At 34.7% G+C, this 25,867-nt stretch overlaps 2 protein-coding genes across 3 annotated transcripts in view; one reads left to right on the top strand and one right to left on the bottom strand.

Annotated features, from left to right (window-relative positions):
* LOC133639824 (E3 ubiquitin-protein ligase MARCHF4-like) overlaps nt 1-15,420 on the top strand; it is a 37,053-nt gene extending 21,633 nt beyond the window's left edge. Inside the window, exons 5-8 of one of the 2 annotated variants that reach the window (XM_062033459.1) lie at nt 950-1,130; nt 5,376-5,520; nt 13,632-13,676; nt 13,745-15,420. In XM_062033459.1, coding sequence (XP_061889443.1) covers nt 950-1,130; nt 5,376-5,520; nt 13,632-13,676; nt 13,745-14,049 — 676 coding nt within the window. In that variant the 3' untranslated portion in view covers nt 14,050-15,420. The remainder of the gene's footprint in view (nt 1-949; nt 1,131-5,375; nt 5,521-13,631; nt 13,677-13,744) is intronic. The other variant, XM_062033460.1, reaches the window with a different exon arrangement.
* A 4,806-nt stretch (nt 15,421-20,226) lies between these two features.
* On the bottom strand, nt 20,227-25,484 carry LOC133639825 (translation machinery-associated protein 16-like). The gene is made up of 7 exons (XM_062033461.1): nt 25,330-25,484; nt 25,145-25,254; nt 25,034-25,071; nt 23,006-23,090; nt 22,774-22,922; nt 22,660-22,702; nt 20,227-20,804 (listed from the first exon to the last, which is right to left on the bottom strand). The coding sequence occupies exons 1-7, from the start codon at nt 25,330-25,332 to the stop codon at nt 20,612-20,614; spliced, it is 621 nt and encodes a 206-aa protein (XP_061889445.1). The 5' UTR covers nt 25,333-25,484; the 3' UTR covers nt 20,227-20,611.
* Between the last annotated feature and the right edge of the window lie 383 nt (nt 25,485-25,867).

Genomic DNA, 25,867 nt, shown 5'->3' with positions numbered 1-25,867 from the left:
GACATTTTTGCACTTTATTTCTTTACTGAAAGAAAATTCTATGAGGAGAAAAGTTGTTTGCAAATGTGGTTGCAATGCTAAAAAATGAAAAGTTAAAGCTAAAAAAAGAAATACACTTTATTGAGTGAACATTATTTCTTATAGGGGGAAAGATGTGATGTTATGAGCTAGGGAATATAACAACTACACTACCCAGCATGCAACGGGAGTGACGAGCATGCGCGGTAGCCCTGAAAATTGTCGTCGCATGTCGTCACTCCGGCAGCTAAGAATGAGGTTATGAGCACGCTGTGAAAGTAAACGTCAAGAAGTCAGCCAACACGCCTCGTCTGCATTATTTATAATTAGACAGACAACACATCTACAGTGTGATTTTGTAACGTTTACAAGGAAAGAAAAACAAAAGTTAAAAAAGGGAGATATGTTGTATATATATGTATGTGCTGCGGTTGCTTTAAGAAGGTTGCGCCAGCTGCCGTAAAGGAGGTGCGGTGCTAGCCTGGTTGCTATGTTTCCGGATGGTGGTAAAAGTGTTGGTCATGTGTTTGTACCCTGCTCAAATCTCTCAGTAAAGTTATTCATTGGATTATACCTTTTTGTTTTAAACTTTATTACACCTTGGAGCGCTTTTTCCGGTCCATTGTTTTTCCTGCTTTCGCTATCTGCGCCTAATGACTGAGCTACGTGACGTCATTTCTTGTGATGTCACACGGAGCATTTCTGGTCGGGACGGGATTCGTTCCCAGGGATTCGAATAAAGAACCAACTCTTTTCTTTACTATAGTGGTCTCGATAACGGGTACCGGTTCTCAAAAAGGGATTCGTATCTGAGGACTCGGTTCTATTCTTATCGAACAACCGGGAAAATTGGTTTCGAGTATCATCCCTAGCTGCAAGACACACTTGTACACAAACAATGTCAATATGCACTCGCTGTGTGTGTGTGCAGGATCTGCCACTGCGAGGGTGAGGAGGAGTGTCCCCTCATCATGCCATGTCTGTGCACTGGCAGCCTGAGCTTCGTCCATCATGCATGTCTCTACCAGTGGATCAAGTCCTCCGACACACGCTGCTGTGAGCTCTGCAAGTACCACTTCATCATGGACACCAAGCTCAAACCACTGCGCAAGGTAGCGCACGCACACACACTCACACACGCACACACACACACACACACACACACGCACACACACACACACACACGCGAAGCAGCCCTGATACTCACAAGGGTGATACTCACCCCCAGAAAAATGGCAAAAAAACATGAATAGTTGATGCAAAAATAGAAAACCTTGTGACATTATGACTTTTTCCCTATGTAACTACAACTTTTTCCCATAACATTATAACTTATATTACATTTTTCTCATGTAACTGCCAAATTTTTTCACATAAGATTACAACTTATACCCGTGATATTACGACATTTTTCCTATGTAACTACAACTTTTCACATAACATTACAACTTATATTACAACATTTTTCATATGTAACTACAACTTTTTTTCACATAACATTACAACTTATACTTATGATATTACGACATTTTTCATATGTAACTACAACTTTTTCACATAACATTACAACTTATACCGGTGATATTACGACATTTTTCATATGTAACTACAACTTTTTCACGTAACAACTTATACTTGCAACATTATGAACTTTTTCACATGAAACTACAACTTTTTCACGTAACATTACAACTTATACTTATGATATTACGACATTTTTCCTATGTAACTACAACTTTTTCACATAACATTACAACTTATATTACATTTTTCACATGTAACTACAACATTTTTTCACATAACATTATAACTTATACCCATGATATTACGACATTTTTCACATGTAACTACAAAATTTTTTCACATAACATTACAACTTATATTACAACATTTTTCACATGTAACTACAATTTTTTCACGTAACATTACAACTTATATTACAAAATGTTTCATATGTAACTACAACATTTTTTCACATAACATTACAACTTATACCCATGATATTATGACATTTTTCATATGTACTACAACTTTTTCACGTAACAATACAACTTATACTTGCGATATTACGCCATTATAACATTACAACTTATACTTATGATATTACGACATTTTTCATATGTAACTACAACTTTTTCACATAACATTACAACTTATACCGGTGATATTACGACATTTTTCATATGTAACTACAACTTTTTCACGTAACAACTTATACTTGCAACATTATGAACTTTTTCACATGAAACTACAACTTTTTCACGTAACATTACAACTTATACTTATGATATTACGACATTTTTCCTATGTAACTACAACTTTTTCACATAACATTACAACTTATATTACATTTTTCACATGTAACTACAACATTTTTTCACATAACATTATAACTTATACCCATGATATTACGACATTTTTCACATGTAACTACAACATTTTTTCACATAACATTACAACTTATATTACAACATTTTTCACATGTAACTACAATTTTTTCACGTAACATTACAACTTATATTACAAAATGTTTCATATGTAACTACAACATTTTTTCACATAACATTACAACTTATACCCATGATATTACGAAATTTTTCATATGTAACTACAACTTTTTCACATAACATTACAACTTATACTTGTGACATGATGAACTTTTTCACATGAAACTACAACTTTTTCACTTAGCATTACAACTTATACTCGCAATATGACATTTTTCACATGAAACTACAACTTTTTCACTTAGCATTACAACTTATACTCGCAATATGACATTTTTCACATGTAACTACAACTTTTTCACATAACATTACAATTTATGCTCGTGATGTTACAACATTTTTCACATGTAACTACAACTTTTTCCATTAACATTACAACTTATACTTATGATATGACATTTTTCACATGTAACTACAACTTTTTCACGTAACATTACAACTTATACTTGTGATATTACGAAATGTTTCATATGTAACTACAACATTTCCCCGTAACATTACAACTTATACTTATGATTTTATGCCATTTTTCACATGTAACTACAACTTTTTCACATAACATTACAACTTATACTCGCAATATTACGAAATGTTTCATATGTAACTACAACTTATCCTTGTGATATTAAGAAATTTTTCACGTAACATTACAACTTTATTATCGTGATATTACGACATTTTTCACATGTAACTACAACTTTTTCGCGTAACGTTACAACATATACTTGTGATATTACGACATTTTTCACAGGAGTTACAACTTTTTCACCAACATTACAATTTATGCTCGTGATATTAAGCATTTTTTCACGTAACTTTACAACTTATACTTGCGATATTACGACATTTTTCGCATATAGCTACAACTTTTTCATAGAACATTACAACTTCCATCCATCCATTTTCTACCGCTTGTCCCTTTTGGGGTCGCGGGGGGTGCTGGAGCCTATCTCAGCTGCATTATACTCGTGATATTACGACATTTTTCATTTGTAACTACAACTTTTTCTGGTAACATGACAACTTATACTTGTGACATTATGAACTTTTTCACGTAACATTACAACTTATACTCATGATATCACAACATTTTTCACATGTAACTACAACTTTTTCACCAACATTACAATTTATGCTCGTGATATTAAGCATTTTTCACAGGTAATTACAACTTTTTCACGAAACATTACAATTTACACTGGTGATATTTTGACCTTTTTTTTCCTCAACTTTTTTCATGTATTACAATTTTCTTTTCGTGATGTCATCATTTAAGTTTCATGACATTACAGCATTTTTCTCAGAACAAAAATTCCCATAAATCATTCTTGTGACTTTTTTCACGTAAATGTTTTTATTTGCACCAAGTATTTCACATTTGTTCCAGGTTACTTTTCTACTTTTTTTGTAATTATAAAATTCTCTTCACTTTTTTTTATTTACATAACGTAAACCTTATCATTGTACACTTATATATTCTATACTTTCACCATTTTTAACTTTTTTCTTGTGGTTGTTCAACTTTTTTTTCTCATATTTACAAAGTAATATTACAGATGATGTCTTCACCGCCTTCGACTGCGTAGAAGACCCTAAGAAAAATGGTAGTAGCTGCAAAAATAGAAACCCTAAAAATGCCTTTTTTTGGTCAAACACATTTAAAATATTTTTTTACACAATAATGAACAATTACACGTAAACTATACATAATATTTGTGTAGTTACACAACATCACGTCTTGTCAAATCATCTTCCTGCTGGAAAATGTTGAGTGAATTGACTTGTTGGACAGCATATGGAGTTACATTCGGGACAAAAGTTTTGTACTTGGAAAATTCAACTTTTAAACTGAAAAATGACATGTTGATGTTGAATGTTAAAAATACACACTATGCACGTACACTTGAAGGCACCATGGTAGGGGACAACACCTATCCTTTTTGTCATGATGCCCCGCCCCTCTCAGTTGAGGACACACCCCCCACAAGAAATTCAGGCCTAAAGTCTGAATCTGATTTACAAAAAAAGAAAGGATTTATTTTTTTTTTAAAAAAAATAAAAATAAAAAAAAAATAAAAAATAAATAAAATAAAAAATTAAAAAAATTAAAAATTTAAAAAAAATAATTAAAAAATAAATAAATAAAATAAAAATAAAAAAATATTTAAAAAAATTAAAAAAAATACAAATTAAAAATTTAAATTAATATTAAAAAAAATAATAACAATTTTTTTTTAAAAAAGGATTTGAATCTGACAAAAATATATTTGAGAGTAAAAAATGTAAATACCGAATTTATTCGAAATAATCATTAAAATTGGAAATAAATTTAGTGGAGTTATTTTAATTTTGAATGGACATTTAAAAAAATAGAAATGTGTGTTTTTCGAAATTCACCCTCAAGAAATGACTTTTTTTTTTTTAGTTTAAACGTTGATTTTTTTTAAGTTAAAAACATTTGGACCTTCATAACAGCGCTCTCTGCTGGATTCACAGGTGCAGCACTCTTTCCCCTTGTAGATAGTAAAGTACAAGTAAAGAGAAGGACCTTATTGAATCCCTGGGGCCGAGTCATACCAAAGACTATAAAAATGGGAGCCATTACCTCCCTGCTTGGCACTCAGCATCAAAGGGTTGGAATTGGGGGTTAAATCACCAAAAATGATTCCCGGGCGCGGCCACCGCTGCTGCTCACTGCTCCCCTCACCTCCCAGGGGGTGATCGAGGGTGATGGGTCAAATGCAGAGAATAATTTCGCCACTTTTAGAGTGTGTGTGACAATCGTTGCTACTTGAACTTGAACTTTTTAACGCCATTTCTCCTGCCTCTCTGGCTCCACCTGCTGGCCAGTGGGAGAAGCTGCACATGTCCAAGAGCGAGAGGAGAAAGATCTTCTGCTCCGTGTTGTTCCACCTGGTGGCCATCATGTGCATGCTGTGGTCCGTCTACATCCTGGTCAGGAGGACCACAGAGGAGATCAAACTGGGGAAGAACGGTGAGTGTCCGACCTTTCTTCTCCTAACAAATCTATTCTTTGGACTTTTGACACATTTGATCACGCAAGTCAAAACCCTCAGCTTAGTTCTCACATCCCTATGGCTTCTCCCACCTAATGTTACAAATGTCTCTTCGTAAAATCACCAGTTGACTCTCAAATAATCTTTCTTCAAGTTGTTTCTTGTAATAGTACGACTATTTTTACATACCACTTTATGATAGGAACGCTCAAAAACTTTCATTCTCATAGACTTTTATCATTTTTATAACTTGATTATTGTCATTTCTATCATAACATTAAGATGTAGTGACTTTTTTTTTCATACATCGAACTTAATTAATACTTTTTTCTAGTGAATTATTGTATTCTCCAAACTTTTTTCATATGCAACTACAACTTTTTCTTGCAACGTTACCACGTCTTTCACATGTTACCACCATTTTTTTCTCCTCACATTTATTCTTGTAACATTCTCGTGACAATACGACTTCTTCCACGCATGACTACAATTTTTTTCTCTCGTACCGTTCCAGCTGTATTCTCTGAACTTTATGACTTTTTCTCAATTGTAACTACAACTTTTTCTGGTAACATGACAGCTTTATTCTGTTGACATTACGACTTATTTCACATGTAACTGAAAGTTTTTCTCATTACATAACAGCTTCATTCTCTTGATATTACCATTTTTCATATGCAACTACAACTTTTTCTTGCAACGTTATAGTGACGTTACCACGTCTTTCACATGTTACCACCATTTTTTTCTCCTCACATTTATTCTTGTAACATTCTCGTGACAATACGACTTCTTTCACGCATGACTACAATTTTTTTTTCTCGTTCCGTTCCAGCTGTATTCTCGGAACTTTATGACTTTTTCTCAATTGTAACTACAACTTTTTCTGGTAACATGACAGCTTTATTCTGTTGACATTACGACTTATTTCACATGTATATGAAAGTTTTTCTCATTACATAACAGCTTCATTCTCTTGATATTACCATTTTTCACATGTAACTACAACTTTTCCCCATAATATTACAACATTGTTCTGGTGACTATACGACTTTTTTCACATGTAAATGCAACTTTTTCCCGTAAAATTATAGCTGTACTCTCGTGACATTATGGCTTTTTTCACATTTTACGACAACTTTTTTTCTGGTATTACAGCTTTCTTTTCATGATGTCATCATTTTAGTCTCATGACATCACAGCATTTTTCTCAGAACGTTGATTCCCGTAAATCACGATTTTATTCTCTGGACTTTTTTCACGTAAACGTTTTTTATTTCCACCTAGCATTTAATCTTCATTCTTGTAACTTATCTACTTTTTTCTCGTAATCATACACATTTATGCTCTTTACTTTTTTTGTAAACGGATTAATTCTTAATAATACTTATTCTTGTAAAGAACTCCCTCAATTTTGGAACTTTCTGACTTTTTCCCCACAGATTACAACTTTCGTGATTTTCAACAATTTTTTTGTAATAACACTTTTTCTCAGCATTTTATGATGTTTTTTTTCTTATATTTACAGACTAATGTTACAGATGATGTCTTAAAGACTTTCTTTATTCATGTAACATTCAAGCTGTATTCTCCTGACATCACGACATTTTTTCTTACATTTAAATACAACTTTTTCTCGTAACACTACTGCTGTATTCTCCTGATATTACAACATTTTTCTTGGCAACTTTTTTTCTGGTATTACAACTTTCTTTTCATGATGTCATCATTTTAGTCTCATGACATCACAGTATTTTTTTATTACAACCTTAATTCTCTTAAATCACAATTTTATTCTCATTACTTTTTTCACGTAAAGGTTTTTATTTCCACCAAGCATTTAATCTTCATTCCTGTAACTTTACTACTTTTTTCTCGTAATCATACACATTTATGCTCTTTACTTTTTTTTAAACGTATTAATTCTTATTAATATTTATTCTTGTAAGGGACTTATCTTCTAAAAACATTTCAGCCTCAATTTTGGACCTTTCTAAATTTTTCCCCACAGATTACAACTTTCATGATTTTCCACAATTTTTTTGTAATATTAAGACTTTTTCTCAGCATTTGATGATGTTTTTTTCTTATATTTACAGACTAATGTTACAGATTATGTCTTAGAACATTTTCTTACTTCATGTAACATTCAAGCTGTATTCTCCTGACATTACATCATCTTTTCTGGTATTACAACTTTCTTTTCATGATGTCATCATTTTAGTCTCATGACATCACAACATTTTTCTCAGAACGTTGATTCCCGTAAATCGCGATTTTATTCTCGGGACTTTTTTCACGTAGAAGTTTTTTATTTCCACCTAGCATTTAATCTTCATTCCTGTAACTTATCTACATTTTTCTCGTAATCATACACATTTATGCTCTTCACTTCTTCTTCTTTTTGACTTATTAATGCAACATTATTCTTGTGAAGGACTTTTCTTCTAAAAACATTGCAGCTTTAATTTAGAAAATTTCTGACTTTTTCCCGACGATTTTCAACAATTTTTTTGTAATATTAAGACTTTTTCCTCAGCATTTTATGATGTTTTTCCTCATATTTACAGACTAATGTTACAGATGATGTCTTAAAGACTTTCTTTATTCATGTAACATTCAAGCTGTATTCTCCTGACATTACGACATTTTTTCTTACATTTAAATACAACTTTTTCTCGTAACACTACTGCTGCATTCTCCTGATATTACAACATTTTTCTTGGCAACTTTTTTTCTGGTATTACAACTTTCTTTTTGTGATGTCATAATTTTAGTCTCATGACATCACTGTATTTTTTATTACAACTTTAATTCTCTTAAATCACAATTTTATTCTCATTACTTTTTTCACGTAAAGGTTTTTATTTCCACCAAGCATTTAATCTTCATTCCTGTAACTTTACTACTTTTTTCTCGTAATCATACACATTTATGCTCTTTACTTTTTTTTAAAACGTATTAATTCTTATTAATATTTATTCTTGTAAGGGACTTATCTTCTAAAAACATTGCAGCCTCAATTTTGGACCTTTCTAAATTTTTCCCCACAGATTACAACTTTCATGATTTTCCACAATTTTTTTTGTAATATTAAGACTTTTTCTCAACATTTGATGATGTTTTTTTCTTATATTTACAGACTAATGTTACAGATTATGTCTTACAACATTTTCTTACTTCATGTAACATTCAAGCTGTATTCCCCTGACATTACATCATCTTTTCTGGTATTACAACTTTCTTTTCATGATGTCATCATTTTAGCCTCATGACATTTCAGTATTTTTTTTTTTAACTTTAATTCTCTTAAATCACTTTTTTTTTCTCTGGACTTTTTTTTACGTAAACGTTTTTATTTCCACCTAGCATTTAATCTTCATTCATGTAACTTATCTACTTTTTTCCTCGTAACACACATTTATTCTTTGCACTTTTTTGACTTATCAATGCAACATTATTATTGTGAAATACTTTTTTTCCAAAAACATTGCAGCTTCCATTCTGGAACATTCCGACTTTTTTCCCCAACATATTACAACAATCACGATTTCCTATTATTTTCTTGTAATATTATGACTTTTTTTCTCAACATTTCATATTTACAGACTATTATTACAGATTATTTCTTGGAACTTTAACTAATTATGTACCGTTATATTTTCCTTACAATATGACGACTGTATTAGTTGTTTTACCGAGTAATATCACGACTTATTTGTGTGAGCGTTACAGCAAGCTGTTTTAGTGTAGATTTGTGTGGTTGCCATCTCCAGTAGTGTGTTGTAGTGTTGTGTGTATCATAGACGCAGCAAATGTAATGATATCCCTCCAACTAAATAAATGTGTACTTCAACCTTTAGGCCAGAATTCTAGCAAATGATGAGAGTACCATGATGGTAAAGGACGACTGATTCCAGCGGTGTCCTTTACAATCATATAAGTAGTCATGATGATGAACTGTACCGTGGAACCTCGATTTACATGCCCTCTGTTTGCAAACTTTTAGATGGAGTCAAATTTTGAAGAGGCAGACCGCCTACATCACATCCTGTTTATGCAGTCCATTGCTCTTCAGGGGCCGTACTTATCAAGCTTCTTAGAGTGCCATTTTACACTTAAGTCCTGGGAATTTGCGAAATGTAGTCCTACTCTCAAACTTAAGAATAAAAGCTTTTTATCAACGTTCTTAAGTCTAAGAATCACTCCTACTCTCCACGATATTTAAGAGACCTTCAGAGGTGTCTTAGGTGGTTAGGAGTTGCCAGCAGGGGATGGCACTGAGGCGAGAGAGACGTGCGCGAACGTTCAGGGAACGGAACAATGTTGTTTTTTTTTTTGATGACGAGCAGCTGATCAAACGGTATCGTTTAGACAGAGCGGATATTATTTTTGTCACAGATTTAATACTTTTCGATTCCTTGTTGATTTCTGCATGTGTCTGCAGTGGGCTAGTATATATAGAGCCACCCACACCAGTTTCAAATTAGTTGCCTAATTAATGAATTGGAAAGAAAATGTTATGACAGTAGCGTATGTGTGTGGCCGTGAGGTGAGTGACGTCAGTGAGTGTGTGGGCGAGAGAAGAGAGGGAGCGGTAGCGTGAGTGCCGGCGGGGACTAGTTTGTTTTGTATTATTAGAATTATTCTTAGAATTACTCCTAAGAAGTCGGCTAAGAGTTGACTTAAGAGTAAATAAATTCTTCGCTGAAAGCTGCACTTAAAAGTTAGTTATCAAGCGTCTTACTCACACTTTCAGCGAAGTGTAGGACTGAATCTTAAGTGTCACACTCAGAGCTGAATTACGACATTACTATGTGCCGTAAACGCAATTTTAGGTGACGTCATTTCTGTGTCCATAGAAATGACCAATCACGGAAGGGAATCCGTTGTCTAAGAATAAAGAAATATCTTGGAAATATTTAAGTGGACAATGGGAGTGTATATTTTGACAATAAACTACAAAATAATACAAAACAAACTAGTCCCCGCCGGCACTCACGCTACCGCTCCCTCTCTTCTCTCGCCCACACACTCACTGACGTCACTCACCTCACGGCCACACACATACGCTACTGTCATAACATTTTCTTTCCAATTCATTAATTAGGCAACTAATTTGAAACTGGTGTGGGTGGCTCTATATATACTAGCCCACTGCAGACACATGCAGAAATCAACAAGGAATCGAAAAGTATTAAATCTGTGACAAAAATAATATCCGCTCTGTCTAAACGATACCGTTTGATCAGCTGCTCGTCATCAAAAAAAAACAAAACAATGTTCCGTTCCCTGAACGTTCGCGCACGTCTCTCTCGCCTCAGTGCCATCCCCTGCTGGCAACTCCTAACCACTTAGGACACCTCTGAAGGTCTCTTAAATATCGTGGAGAGTAGGAGTGATTCTTAGACTTAAGAACGTTGATAAAAAGCTTTTATTCTTAAGTTTGAGAGTAGGACTAAATTTCGCAAATTCTCAGGACTTAAGTGTAAAATGGCACTCTAAGAATCTTTATAAGTACGGCCCCTGGTCTTCTGTGTCTGTTTCTTTTCTTGCCATTCACCAAGTTTTGTCTGTTTTGTTACTCAATAGGAGTTAAAAACAAAAAAAGCCAACAAACCAGCCTGGAGAGGAGGAGGGATTTGATGTGGACTTAAAAATGACTATTTGCTGATTTGCCGTTGGCTTTGTTAGTTTCAACTTCTAACTTGTTTATTTCCTCAATTGTGGTACTCTGAGCTGAGTCAGTCTGTCTTAGAATGACTTTGTGTGATCAGAAACACTTTAAATGTGTCCAAACTCTCACGGTCTTGCTGGATTGCTTCGGGTTGCTAGGCAACCACTTTGAGCGAGCGTTTTAGCTCTACAGCCTCCGGCTTGGGGCATTTTCACTTCGAGGATTTTTATCGGCGAAGAGAGATTTGTACCGAAGTCTTTAATCGTGATGAGACCGGACTTTTTTGTATAACCATTCCAGAGCGGACCTTTGTTACAGAAAAGGAAAAAGCGGTAAAGGGACAAAAGTAGGGATGTCCGATAATGGCTTTTTGCCGATATCCGATATTCCGATATTGTCCAACTCTTTAATTACCGATACCGATATCAACCGATACCGATATATACAGTCGTGGAATTAACACATTATTATGCCTAATTTGGACAACCATGTATGGTGAAGATAAGGTACTTTAAAAAAAATAAAAATAAAATAACTAAATTAAAAACATTTGCTTGAATAAAAAAGAAAGTAAAACAATATAAAAACAGTTACATAAAAACTAGTAATTAATGAAAATGAGTAAAATGAAGTGTTAAAGGTTAGTACTATTAGTGGAGCAGCAGCACGCACAATCATGTGTGCTTACGGACTGTATCCCTTGCAGACTGTATTGATATATATTGATATATAATGTAGGAACCAGAATATTGATAACAGAAAGAAATGGGGGGAGGGAGGTTTTTTGGGTTGGTGCACTAATTGTAAGTGTATCTTGTGTTTTTTATGTTGATTTAATAAAAAAAAACACAAAAAAAACCCGATAAAGATAATAAAAAAACCGATACCGATAATTTCCGATATTACATTTTAACGCATTTATCGGCCGATAATATCGGACATCCCTAGACAAAAGCCAATGAAGGATCACCTCTCACTGCTGGTTTGTTAGTTAGGTGATCCCAGAGTGTTCAAAAATGCCACAAATATTCGCAGACATAAGGTTTGAAGGATTCTTTTGTTCTTTATTGTATGCAACATGGTTGTTAACGTTTTGGAGAGCACCAATGAGACTCTTGTGTGAGTATTAGGGCTGCAACAACTAATCGATTATATCGATTATAAAAATAGTTGCCGATTAATTTAGTCATCGATTCGTTGGATCTATGCTATGCGCATGAGCAGAGGCTTTTAAAAAAAAAAATATATATATATATATTATTTTTTTTACCGGTAAATAAACCTTTATTTATAAACTGCAACATGTACAAACAGCTGAGAAACAATAATCAAAATAAGTATGGTGCCAGTATGCTGGTTTTTTTCAATAAAATACTGGATAGGATAGAAATGTAGTTTGTCTCTTTTATCCGATTATTAATCGAAGTAATAATCGACAGATTAATCGATTATCAAATTAATCGTTACTTGCAGCCCTAGTGAGTATATATAAATATACACACACACACATCCATACAAATATATAATATATGCACACACAAACGTATAAATATTACATACATATATATTCCATCCATCCATTTTCTACCGCTTGTCCCTTTCGGGGTCGCGGGGGGTGCTGGAGCCTATCTCAGCTGCATTCGGGCGGAAGGCGGGGATTATACATATAAAATATATAATCGGGCGGTATAGCTCAGGTTGGTGGAGTGGCCGTGCCAGCAACTTGAGGGTTCCAGGTTCGATTCCCGCTTCCACCATCCTAGTCACTGCCGTTGTGTCCTTGGGCAAGACACTTTACCCACCTGCTGCCAGTGCCACCCATACTGGTTTAAATGTAACTTAGATATTGGGTTTCACTATGTAAAGCGCTATATACAAAAATATATAATAAATATATATATACAAAGATATAATATATAAAATATATATTATACATATAAAATATATATACATATATAAAATATATATATACACATATACAAATATATATACATATATAATATATACATATACAATACATAATATGTATATACAATATGTAATACACATAATATACACATATAGAAATATATAATAATCACATATAAAAATTATATATACATATATAATGTATATGTACATATACATTATATATACATATATAAATACATTATATACAAACATTGTATATACATATATGTACAATAGTGTCTTCAAAGTGTGCATTTTTGACTAAAATAAGGACTTTTGTCAGGGCAAGAAGAAATGATGCATGTTTCTTAAGAGGAAGTCTGCTTCTCTAGACAATATTTTAGAACATGTTGAAGAAGCAAATAATAAATCAGTATGTAAATGGAGGCTCCACTGTACATCCATCAAAGTATTGATAGAAGGTACAAATCCATCAAGAGAAATTAACACTGTTGCTTGCAGAGGAGTTATGGAGGGTTTCTCTCCTGAAGTACTATACTCCAGAGGGTAAGCACAGCTTTGCACCACCCAGGGCGCCCCCTGCAGGCTCATTAAAGATGGTGCATGTCTTCCAGGCGTGCTGGAGTGGCCCTTCTGGACCAAACTGATCGTGGTGGCCATCGGCTTCACGGGGGGCCTGATCTTCATGTACATCCAGTGCAAGGTCTACCTGCAGCTGTGGCGCCGCCTCAAGGCCTTCAACCGCATCATCACCGTGCAGAACTGCCCCGACAAGAACACGCACCGCCGCCCGCCCACCGGCCCCCGCTCCGCCAACGGCAGGCGCGAGACGGCGGAGGTGCCCGCGGCGCCGGGGACCCACCTGGACTCAGACGCCTCCCTGGAGGGCACGGTGGCACCCAGGCAGAACCCCGTGTGACCAAACGAGGCTGGACCTGCATCCAAGTGTTTGTCTCTCTCCAGGCCGGCAGGACCGATTGGCTCCTGGTGCCATGGAGGCCGAGGACCCCTGGAGGCCGAGGACCCCCAAAAAAGGCTTGCGAGGACCATTTTTGTCCTGCTTTTTGACGCTTTTACTCTTTCTTTGTACTTTTCAAAGCGCCTGGCTTTTTAGGTTTCTTTCAAAACGGGACTGGCACACATTTTCTGGCATCTGACGAAGTGTCAGAGCCCTGTTGTGTTGAGAGCGATTGTCGCAGAGTATTTTTATATTATCAGTTCCCCAATTAAAAGGGGAAATTACCTTTTCTTTTATATAATTGTGTCTGTCATTTACGATCCTTATGTAAGACAAGAACATATGTTATTCTTCTTTTATGCATTCTAACTCATAAATAAAGGCTAGCAAAAGTCAGCTAACAATGAAGCTAAAGGGAATCACTCTATTCCACCTATAAAGCGCTCTAAAAACTTCCATTAAGGTTTTATATACACAGTATAAATATAATGTAGTAACGGGCACATTCATATTTACATGTAATATATACACATATATATATATTTTGCTCATTTTAAGCATCATAACGTTCGCTATTCCGTCAACAACAACACCACTACTACTCATGGCAGACTTCATGAGAGACAACAAAGACTACTTTGGGACAAATGATGATCCATAACCTTAGATTTTTGAGCCTGAATATAAGGAGGATGAGCAACAAGTTTTCGAAGCAGAGTGCTAAACAGATCCAGTTTTATTGAAACTCATAAATAAAGGCTAGCAAAAGTCAGCTAACAATGAAGCTAAAGGGTATCACTCTATTCCACCTATAAAGCGCTCTAAAAACTTCCATTAAGGTTTTATATACACAGTATAAATATAATGTAGTAACGGGCACATTCATATTTACATGTAATATATATACATATATATTTATATATATATATATTTTGCTCATTTTAAGCATCATAACGTTCTCTATTCCGTCAACAACACCACCACTACTACTCATGGCACACTTCATGAGAGACAACAAAGACTACTTTGGGACAAATGATGATCCATAACCTTAGATTTTTGAGCCTGAATATAAGGAGGATGAGCAACAAGTTTTCGAAGCAGAGTGCTAAACAGATCCAGTTTTATTGAAACTCATAAATAAAGGCTAGCAAAAGTCAGCTAACAATGAAGCTAAAGGGAATCACTCTATTCCACCTATAAAGCGCTCTAAAAACTTCCATTAAGGTTTTATATACACAGTATAAATGTAATGTAGTAACGGGCACATTCATATTTACATGTAATATATATACATATATATTTATATATATATATATTTTGCTCATTTTAAGCATCATAACGTTCGCTATTCCGTCAACAACAACACCACTACTACTCATGGCAGACTTCATAAGAGACAACAAAGACTACTTTGGGACAAATGATGATCCATAACCTTAGATTTTTGAGCCTGAATATAAGGAGGATGAGCAACAAGTTTTCGAAGCGGAGTGCTAAACAGATCCAGTTTTATTGAAACTCATAAATAAAGGCTAGCAAAAGTCAGCTAACAATGAAGCTAAAGGGAATCACTCTATTCCACCTATAAAGTGCTCTAAAAACTTCCATTAAGGTTTTATATACACAGTATAAATATAATGTAGTAACGGGCACATTCATATTTACATGTAATATATATACATATATATTTATATATATATATATATATTGCTCATTTTAAGCATCATAACGTTCTCTATTCCGTCAACAACAACACCACTACTACTCATGGCAGACTTCATGAGAGACAACAAAGACTACTTTGGGACAAATGATGATCCATAACCTTAGATTTTTGAGCCTGAATATAAGGAGGATGAGCAACAAGTTTTCGAAGCGGAGTGCTAAACAGATCCAGTTTTATTGAAACTCATAAATAAAGGCTAGCAAAAGTCAGCTAACAATGAAGCTAAAGGGAATCACTCTATTCCACCTATAAAGCGCTCTAAAAACTTCCATTAAGGTTTTATATACACAGTATAAATATAATGTAGTAACGGGCACATTCATATTTACATGTAATATATATATACATATATATTTATATATATATATATATTGCTCATTTTAAGCATCATAACGTTCTCTATTCCGTCAACAACACCACTACTACTCATGGCAGACTTCATGAGAGACAACAAAGACTACTTTGGGACAAATGATGATCCATAACCTTAGATTTTTGAGCCTGAATATAAGGAGGATGAGCAACAAGTTTTCGAAGCAGAGTGCTAAACAGATCCAGTTTTAGTGAAACACTAAGCAATATGTAGCAGTGTTGCTAAGTGCTAAATAAGAAATACAAACTACCAACATTATAAAACAATCACTTACTGTATAGTGTCTGCTCTCACTGGGACGCTAACTGATGGGATGTTTATATCTTCCCGTTTACATGAAGAATTCATCAAAATGCTCATAATTTTAAAAAGATGGGCGAAAACAAGCGTCTTTTTGTGTCTCTCACGCCACGTCCAGGTCTAAGTTGACCAACTTCTCGGTTTATGTCCACAACCTTCTACTATCCTGGTGAGAGGCATGATTTATAATCTAGAATTAACTTTCACCAGCTCAGAGGCCATGCAGCAGCAGCAGCAGCAATATGTCAATACAGCAGCATAAGCTAGTTAGCTCTCTGTGACCACGGCGCCACTAAAAGTAGTTCCTCAGGTTTATCGCTCCACAATAACGATATCACAGATACTTGGTGAGTATTCAGGTCCTGACATGCAGTACTGCTGGGTGTTTTTGTAGAGGGCTTTATGGGCGCAGTGGTGTACTCCCATGTTAGCCACCTCCTACTTGCCGTATTTTATGAATTAGAATGTATATAAAAGAAAGAAAAACATGTTTTTGTCTTACATTGGGATTGTGAACGATAGGCTGAATTCCATAAAAAGTGCAGTTGCCCTTTAATCAGCAGGTGTATTTACACAGCACATATGGCATCTGTAAAGCTGAAGTTTACTGTGGCGTCTATGAAGAGTTCAGTGAGTGATCAAATATAGCAGAAAAATATTATATTCAATGTAACACATTATTATTTGGATTATATTTACTACATAAATATATATGATCAAATTGATTAAATCAGGGGACTATTTGTGGTCCGCAGCTCATTTTTTATATTATATTTTTAAAAATATGACAAAAAACAACCCATTAAAGAGTGGAACAAAAGAGAAAACTGGTGTAAGGTAACAAGAAAGTGTTGACAATATTGACACTGATAACACAAAGCTGCCAGTTTTTTACTTTAAAACTGTCATTGCTCAAAACTTAATAAAAACTTACAATCCACAGATAGATCTGAAGTTGAGCTAGTTGAAGAGTTGAAAGTAAAAATAATAAATATTGATATATGACTTATTTTTAACACTTTTAGGGATCCCAGAGACTTTTTGTCTGATTTTTTTTTTCAAACGGTCATTGCTCAAAAATAATTATAAACCAAAATCGACGTTATGAAATACTTCCCTATTTAAGGCTCCAATTACTTAACATCAAATATTCCACTTTTTGGGGGGGAAAATATCACACATTTTGTGTTTTTGATAATAAATAAAGAGGGCATAAAGCACAACACAAATGTAACTTGATGTCAATTAATAGATCTGAAGTTGACATATAAATATTTAGGCGTAGAAAGTTAAAAAAAAAAAAAAGAATCTTATTTTCAACACTTGAATGACTGAAACCCCTTTGGGGGTAAAAAATATATCATGTAGAGATGTCCGATAATATCGGCCGATAAATGCTTTAAAATGTAATATCGGAAATGATCGGTATCGGTTCCAAAAAGTACAATTCATGACTTTTTAAAACGCCGCTGTACGGAGTGGTACACGGCCGTAGGGAGAAGTACAGAGCAGTTGCGTCTCCCAGTCATACTTGCCAACCCTCCCGATGTTCCAGGGAGAAAATCTCCCGGGGCAACCATTCTCCCCGAACTTCTCCCGATTTCCACCCAGACAACAATATTGAGGGCGTGCCTTAAAGGCACTGCCTTTGCGTGGCGGCCCAATCACATAATATATCTACGGCTTTTCACACACACAAGTGAATGCAAGGCATACTTGGTCAACAGCCATACAGGTCACACTGAGGGTGACCGTATAAACAACTTTAAAGGCCTACTGAAATGATTTTTTTTTATTTAAACGGGAATAGCAGATCCATTCTATGTGTCATACTTGATCATTTTGCGATATTGCCATATTTTTGCTGAAAGAATTTAGTATAGAACAACGTCGATAAAGTTCGCAACTTTTGGTCTCTGATAAAAAAAAAACTTGCCCCTACCGGAAGTAGCGTGACGTTGTCAGTTGTTCACTCCCTCATATTTTCCTATTGTTTTCAACGCAGCTAGAGCGATTCGGACCATTACCCCATTAATTTGAGCGAGGATGAAAGATTTGTGGACGAGGAACGTTAGAGTGACGGACTAGAATGCAGTGAAATACATATTTTTTTTCGCTCTGACCGTAACTTAGGTACAAGCTGACTCATTGGATTCCACACTCTCTCCTTTTTCTATTGTGGATCACGGATTTGTATTTTAAACCACCTGGGATACTATATCCTCTTGAAAATGAGAGTCGAGAACGCGAAATGGACATTCAGTGCCTTTTATCTCCACGACAATACATCGGCGAAACGCTTTAGCTACGAGCTAACGTGATAGCATCGTGCTTTAACTGCATATAGAAACAAACAAAATAAACCCCTGACTGGAAGGATAGATAGAAAATCAACAATACTATTAAACCGTGGACATGTAAATACACGGTTAATGCTTTCCAGGCTGGCGAAGGTTAACAATGCTGTGCTAACGACCCCATTGAAGCTAACTTAGCAACCGGACCGCACAGAGCTATGCTAAAAACATTAGCTCTCCACCTACGCCAGCCAGCCCTCATCTGCTCATCAACACCCGTGCTCACCTGCGTTCCAGCGATCGGCGGAAGGACGAAGGACTTCACCCGATGCGTTTGGCGGCCCGGAGACGTAGGAAGTCAAGGTGAGGTCGCCGGCTAGCGCGTCTGCTCTCCAACAAAGTCCTCCTGGTTGTGTTGCTGTAGTCCGCTGCTAATACACCGATCCCACCTACAACTGTCTTCTTTGCAGCCTTCATTGTTCATTAAACAAATTGCAAAAGATGTCCAGAATACTGTGGAATTATGAAATGAAAACAGAGCTTTTTGTATAGGATTCTACGGGGTACCAAAACTTCCGTTAAACTGACTACGTCACGCGCATACGTCATCATACCGCGACGTTTCAGCCAGATATTTCCCGGGAAATTTTAAATGTCACTTTATAAGTTAACCCGGCCGTATTGGCATGTGTTGCAATGTTAAGATGTCATCATTGATATATAAACTATCAGACTGCGTGGTCGCTAGTAGTGGCTTTCAGTAGGCCTTTAACACTGTTACAAATATGCGCCATACTGTGAACTCACACCAAACAAGAATGACAAACACATTTCGGGAGAACATCCGCACCGTAACACAACATAAACACAACAGCACAAATACCCAGAACCCCTTGCAGCACTAACTCTTCCGGGACGCTACAATATACACCCCCCGACCTCAACCTCCTCATGCTCTCTCAGGGAGAGCATGTCCCAAATTCCAAGCTGCTGTTTTGAGGCATGTTAAAAAAAATAATGCACTTTGTGACTTCAATAATAAATATGGCAGTGCCATGTTGGCATTTATTTCCATAACTTGAATGTATTTATTTTGGAAAACCTTGTTACATTGTTTAATGCATCCAGCGGGGCATCACAACAAAATGAGGCATAATAATGTGTTCATTCCACCACTGTATATATCGGTTGATATCGGAATCGGTAATTAAGAGTTGGACAATATTGGATATCGGCTAAAAAAGCCATTATCTGACATCTCTAATATAATGTATTGGTTTTGAAGAAGTAAAGATTCTAAATGGCCCTCGCTCGCTTTCATTTTTTCAGTGTGCGTCCTTCAGTGAAACCCCTGGGTTAAATGACGCCTGGTACTCTCTGCGGCTGAGTGACAAACCCCACTCGCCGCGATATTAGGGAATACAAAAGTTGGCCTTGAAAACAAAAAAAATGAAATGTTTATTTTCTGGCAATCTTCCCTTCTTTTTGGACAATCTACAACGCAGCGTGTGAAATCATGATTCTAAGGTTAATAAATACAATCTTTGACTTAAAAAGGTGCTCGGCTGACAATGAGTCTTTCAAACCTCCTTTTAGCACTTTTCTACCAGAAAATGACTTTTTCCTATCTTTGACTGGATGAAGAATATTAATGCAATATTGAGGTTACAGACTCTTGTTTGTTTGAGGAATAAAGAGTGAAAGTGAAAGCTTGTCTACCTGCTTTTAAGTGATTGTTGTAGATCTGGCGCCATCTGCTGGTTAAATATATATCGCACCACTCCAAATGTTCTATTGACTAAGAAGACGTCTCCAAACCTGGAGTCAAGAAGACATGTTTTCGTTTTCATCTGGCCGCTCCTCATCTGACTCTTCTTCCTCTTTTTTGATTTCTTCTTCTTCTTCTTCTTCTTCAGCTGCGTCGTTCTTCTCTCCTTGGTCCGTCACTTCCAAGCCTTGGTTTGAAACCTTCCTCAGTTTAATATTTGGAAGTTTCTTCAAGTCTCCCGTCCATTCCCTGCATAAAAGAAGACTGTTAGGAAACTGTGGCGCCCCCTTGAGGCTCATTAGGAAAACTGTTCACAATTCAAATGGCAGAAAATGTAAAACTATATAATGCATTAAAAAAAATATCCTCTGACTTGCCTCGTGTTGACTTTAAATGTTTTCCTCAAGGCTAATTTCTATGTAATTAAATAAATTCATGTGAACTCGGGCTGCACGGAAGAAAATCAATTGACAATTCTTATTTTTTGCGGCACGGAAATACATTTGTAATTTTAAAAAATGTTTTTTTTTTTACATTTGATAAAGAATCACCTCACTATTTGAGAACAAGTGACTTACGTAAAAATGTTCATGGCAAATTATAAATGATTAAATAAAAGAAAAAATTCAATTGTGCACAAATTGAAAATTGGACAAAAAAAAGATTCCTTATCTGTTTTGTTTTTTCGCTTTGGGTCTGTAAACAAAGATTAAAAAATAGCTAACAAGATTTTTTGTTCTGTTTTATATTGAATAGTGAATGATGATGACCAATTGGTCAACAATAATATCAACTATCAATTCATCACTTAACGACTGTCTGTCACTCTATAAAAAGCTAAATGTTGATGAATGAATTTGTCCTTCATTTATTTGTGGCAGCTTTAATCGTTTAAAGCAGTGACTTTCAAACTGTGGCACGCTAAAGAATAACTTAATTATATATTAAAAGACTGTGTTACTGTTCAAAATGTGTGTAATGTTACAGTGGCCAAAAATATCAAAAAATATTTCTTAAAAAAACCCTCCATCTTGTTTTTAATGACTACTTAGGCCTATTACGCTACAGATAGGGGTGTAATGGTACGTGTATTTGTATTGAACCGTTTCGGTTCGGTTCGGAGGTGTACCGAACGAGTTTCCACACGGACATACTAAGTAGCGTAACGCACGTTGTGTAAACAATGCACACCGAGGCACAACACACGGCATGCTAGCAGCTAACGGGCTAGGATAGACTGACCATACGTCCTCTTTTCACCGGACATGTCCTCTTTTGCGGAGCTGTCAGGGCGGAGTTTCTTAAATGCCTCAAATGTCCGGCATTTTGAGTTAGGGTTGCGTGTATTTTCAATGTACGTTCAGGGTTAAGAAGGGGTTAAAAACAAAACAAACAGCAGCATTGGTGAGGGAGGGGCAGAGACAGAGAGAGAGAGAGAGTTATGATAAACGCGCATGCGTCGCCAGGCTCTGCTTTTTATCCATAGATTTATCACATTTAATTTTTTATTATCTATAGCAGGGGTGTCAAAAGTGTGCCCCGGAGGCCATTTGCGGCCCACAGCTAATGTTTTAAAGGCCCACGGCACATTCTAAAAATACTACTAAAATAAACAAAAACATAAAAAAGCTTAAAGGTTAAATGTAATTTAGAAAAAGTTGCAATGTTGACTAATAAAACCAAGCTGTTTTTTTTTCTTTCAAACTGTCATTGCTCAAAACATAATATTGAATCAAAATCAATATTATGAATTATTGACCTATCCAAGGTTCCCATTACTTCACATCAAATATTACACTAAGAAAAATATTTTTGGTGGAAGATTTTGCAAATTTGGTAAATAACCAAAACATTTATATTTTGTTGTTTTCTTACTGTACCGAAAATGAACCGAACCGTGACCTCTAAACCGAGGTACGTACCGAAACAACATTTTTGTGTACCGTTACACCCCTAGCTACAGCATTTTAAAGTTGGTCATGATGGTGGTACTTGGAGAGCCACAGGGTTTACTGAGGCGGTACTTGGTGAAATAAACACAGATGAAGAGTGTCCAAGACCAACTACTAGATAGACAAGAGTGGAAATAAATGATTGAACTGGCCTGAAGCTTTTCAGATGTTTTGTGTTGATGAAGTCTGGGACCTCTGAAGAAGAGGAGAAGTACATTAAACACAACATACAATGTTAATAAATAGTGGAGGTTTACGACACCGACCGAATCCCACGCCCTCGTACTGCGCTCGCTCCCGCTCGGTGGTCTGCTTGATGAAGCTCTCTCTGGCGGCGTGGAGACGACCCTGGCGACCTTTGATGCTGTTCACCAGCTCGATCTGCTCCAGCTCAGAATCAAACCTCTTCAGGTACCTACACACACATTATGTAATACACACATAACCTCTTCAGGTACCTACACACACATTATGTATTACACACATATTATTACTCACCTTTCAATGATGTCACAGGCATCTTTCTTAGTGTACCTCGTCTTTTCTGGGTCTAGTTGTCCCTGGAACCACAGCAGCTTCTCCCCTATGTTTGACAAGGTAATATTGCTATTAAATGATGCATAATTAATAACAACAAGGTAATATTGCTATTAAATGATGCATAATTAATAACAACAAGGTTATATTGCTATTAAATGATGCATAATTAATAACAACAAGGTAATATTGTTATCAAATGATGCATAATTAATAACAAGGTAATATTGCTATTAAATGATGCATAATTAATAACAACAAGTTAACATTGCTATTAAATTATGCATAATTAATAACAACAAGGTAATATTGCTATTAAATGATGCATAATTAATAACAACAAGGTAATATTGCTATTAAATGATGCATAATTAATAACAACAAGGTAATATTGCTATCAAATTATGCATAATTAATAAGGTAATATTGCTATTAAATGATGCATAATTAATAACAACAAGGTAATATTGCTATTAAATTATGCATAATTAATAACAACAAGGTAATATTGCTATTAAATTATGCATAATTAATTACAACAAGGTAATATGGCTATTAAATGATGCATAATTAATAACAACAAGGTAATATTGCTATTAAATGATGCATAATTAATAACAACAAGGTAATATTGCTATTAAATGATGCATAATTAATAACAACAAGGTAATATTGCTATTAAATGATGCATAATTAATAACAACAAGGTTATATTGCTATTAAATGATGCATAATTAATTACAACAAGGTAATATTGCTATTAAATGATGCATAATTAATAACAACATGGTAATATGGCTATTAAATGATTCATAATTAATAACAACAAGGTAATATGGCTATTAAATGATGCATAATTAATAACAACAAGGTAATGTTGGTATTAAATGATGCATAATTAATAACAACAAGGTAATATTGCTATTAAATGATGCATAATTAATAACAACAGGGTAATACTGCTATTAAATGATGCATAATTAATAACAACAAGGTTATATTGCTATTAAATGATGCATAATTAATTACAACAAAGTAATATGGCTATTAAATGATGCATAATTAATAACAACAAGGTAATATTGCTATTAAATGATGCATAATTAATAACAACAAGGTAATATTGCTATTAAATGATGCATAATTAATAACAACAAGGTAATACTGCTATCAAATGATGCATAATTAATAACAACAAGATAATACTGCTATCAAATGATGCATAATTAATAACAACAAGGTAATATTGCTAGTAAATGATGCATAATTAATAACAACAAGGTAATACTGCTATTAAATGATGCATAATTAATAACAACAAGGTAATATTGCTATTAAATGATGCATAATTAATAACAACAGGGTAATGCTGCTATTAAATGATGCATAATTAATAACAACAAGGTTATATTGCTATTAAATGATGCATAATTAATTACAACAAGGTAATATGGCTATTAAATGATGCATAATTAATAACAACACGGTAATATGGCTATTAAATGATGCATAATTAATAACAACAAGGTAATATGGCTATTAAATGATGCATGATTAATAACAACAAGGTAATGTTGGTATTAAATGATGCATAATTAATAACAACAAGGTAATATTGCTAGTAAATGATGCATAATTAATAACAAGAAGGTAATATTGCTATTAAATTATGGATAATTAATAACAAGGTAATATTGCTATTAAATAATGCATAATTAATAACAACAAGGTAATATTGCTATTAAATGATGCATGATTAATAACAACAAGGTAATGTTGGTATTAAATGATGCATAATTAATAACAACAAGGTAATATTGCTATTAAATTATGCATAATTAATAACAACAAGGTAATATTGTTATTAAATGATGCATAATTAATAACAACAACGTAATATTGCTATTAAATGATGCATGATTAATAACAACAAGGTAATATTGCTATTAAATGATGCATAATAATTAACAATGTATCGCAACAACTTACCAATGCTATTCAGACGCGCCGCTTTGCCAATTTTCTGTCTGTAGAAACAAAATAAAATAATTGACAATGTTTAATAGCACAAAAAAAGAATATATATTGATTTTAAAGCACCTTTCTTTCTTTTGAAGTCTTATTTCCTCGCTGGCCAAGGAAGCAGCTTTCCTGCTGTACGGATGGACAACCTTCTCCGCAGGTTTGCCTTTTGGTTTCCGATTCTTCGGCTGAAAATGCAATGAAATATTAAAGTGTTGTTAATTATGTACATTTTATTGACATTATTAATGATGTAGCTTTACCATTTTAAGGGCTGTGTAGCACGTGCTTCTTCGATGTTGACAACATGGACCGGAAATGGAAGCTGTCCGTTCGGGAATTATGTCCGGGCAAAATAGAGAAAAATAAACTGTTCCTACTCATAAAACATTAAAAAAAATAAAACTATTTACGTGCATTGTTATTTTTTAATTTAAACGACCAAATTAAATGTTATATGCGATGCTGCCGTACCTTTTTTTTTATCGGCTATAATCATGCTGTTCAATGTTGACAATATGCATAGAAATGGACCGGAGGCGGAAGCTGTCCGTTTGGCAATTTCTCCGGGCAAAATACAGCAAAAGAACATGTTCCCACTCTTAAAAAGCCGGTAAAAAGTCAACTTTAAATGTAAAAAAAACCACAATATAATGTATACATATATTAACATACAGAATATATTTTTAGGTCATCCAAAAAAACAAACGCAACAGTAAACGGGCACAATTGGCAATAAAAGTGTTTTTTTTAAACTTATCTCATAAAATTAAAAAATACAATTTCGTCTATATTATCCAA

The sequence above is a fragment of the Entelurus aequoreus genome, linkage group LG22, assembly GCF_033978785.1.
Source record: "Entelurus aequoreus isolate RoL-2023_Sb linkage group LG22, RoL_Eaeq_v1.1, whole genome shotgun sequence".
NCBI lineage: Eukaryota > Metazoa > Chordata > Actinopteri > Syngnathiformes > Syngnathidae > Entelurus > Entelurus aequoreus.
This window is presented reverse-complemented; position numbering and strand designations above follow the sequence as displayed.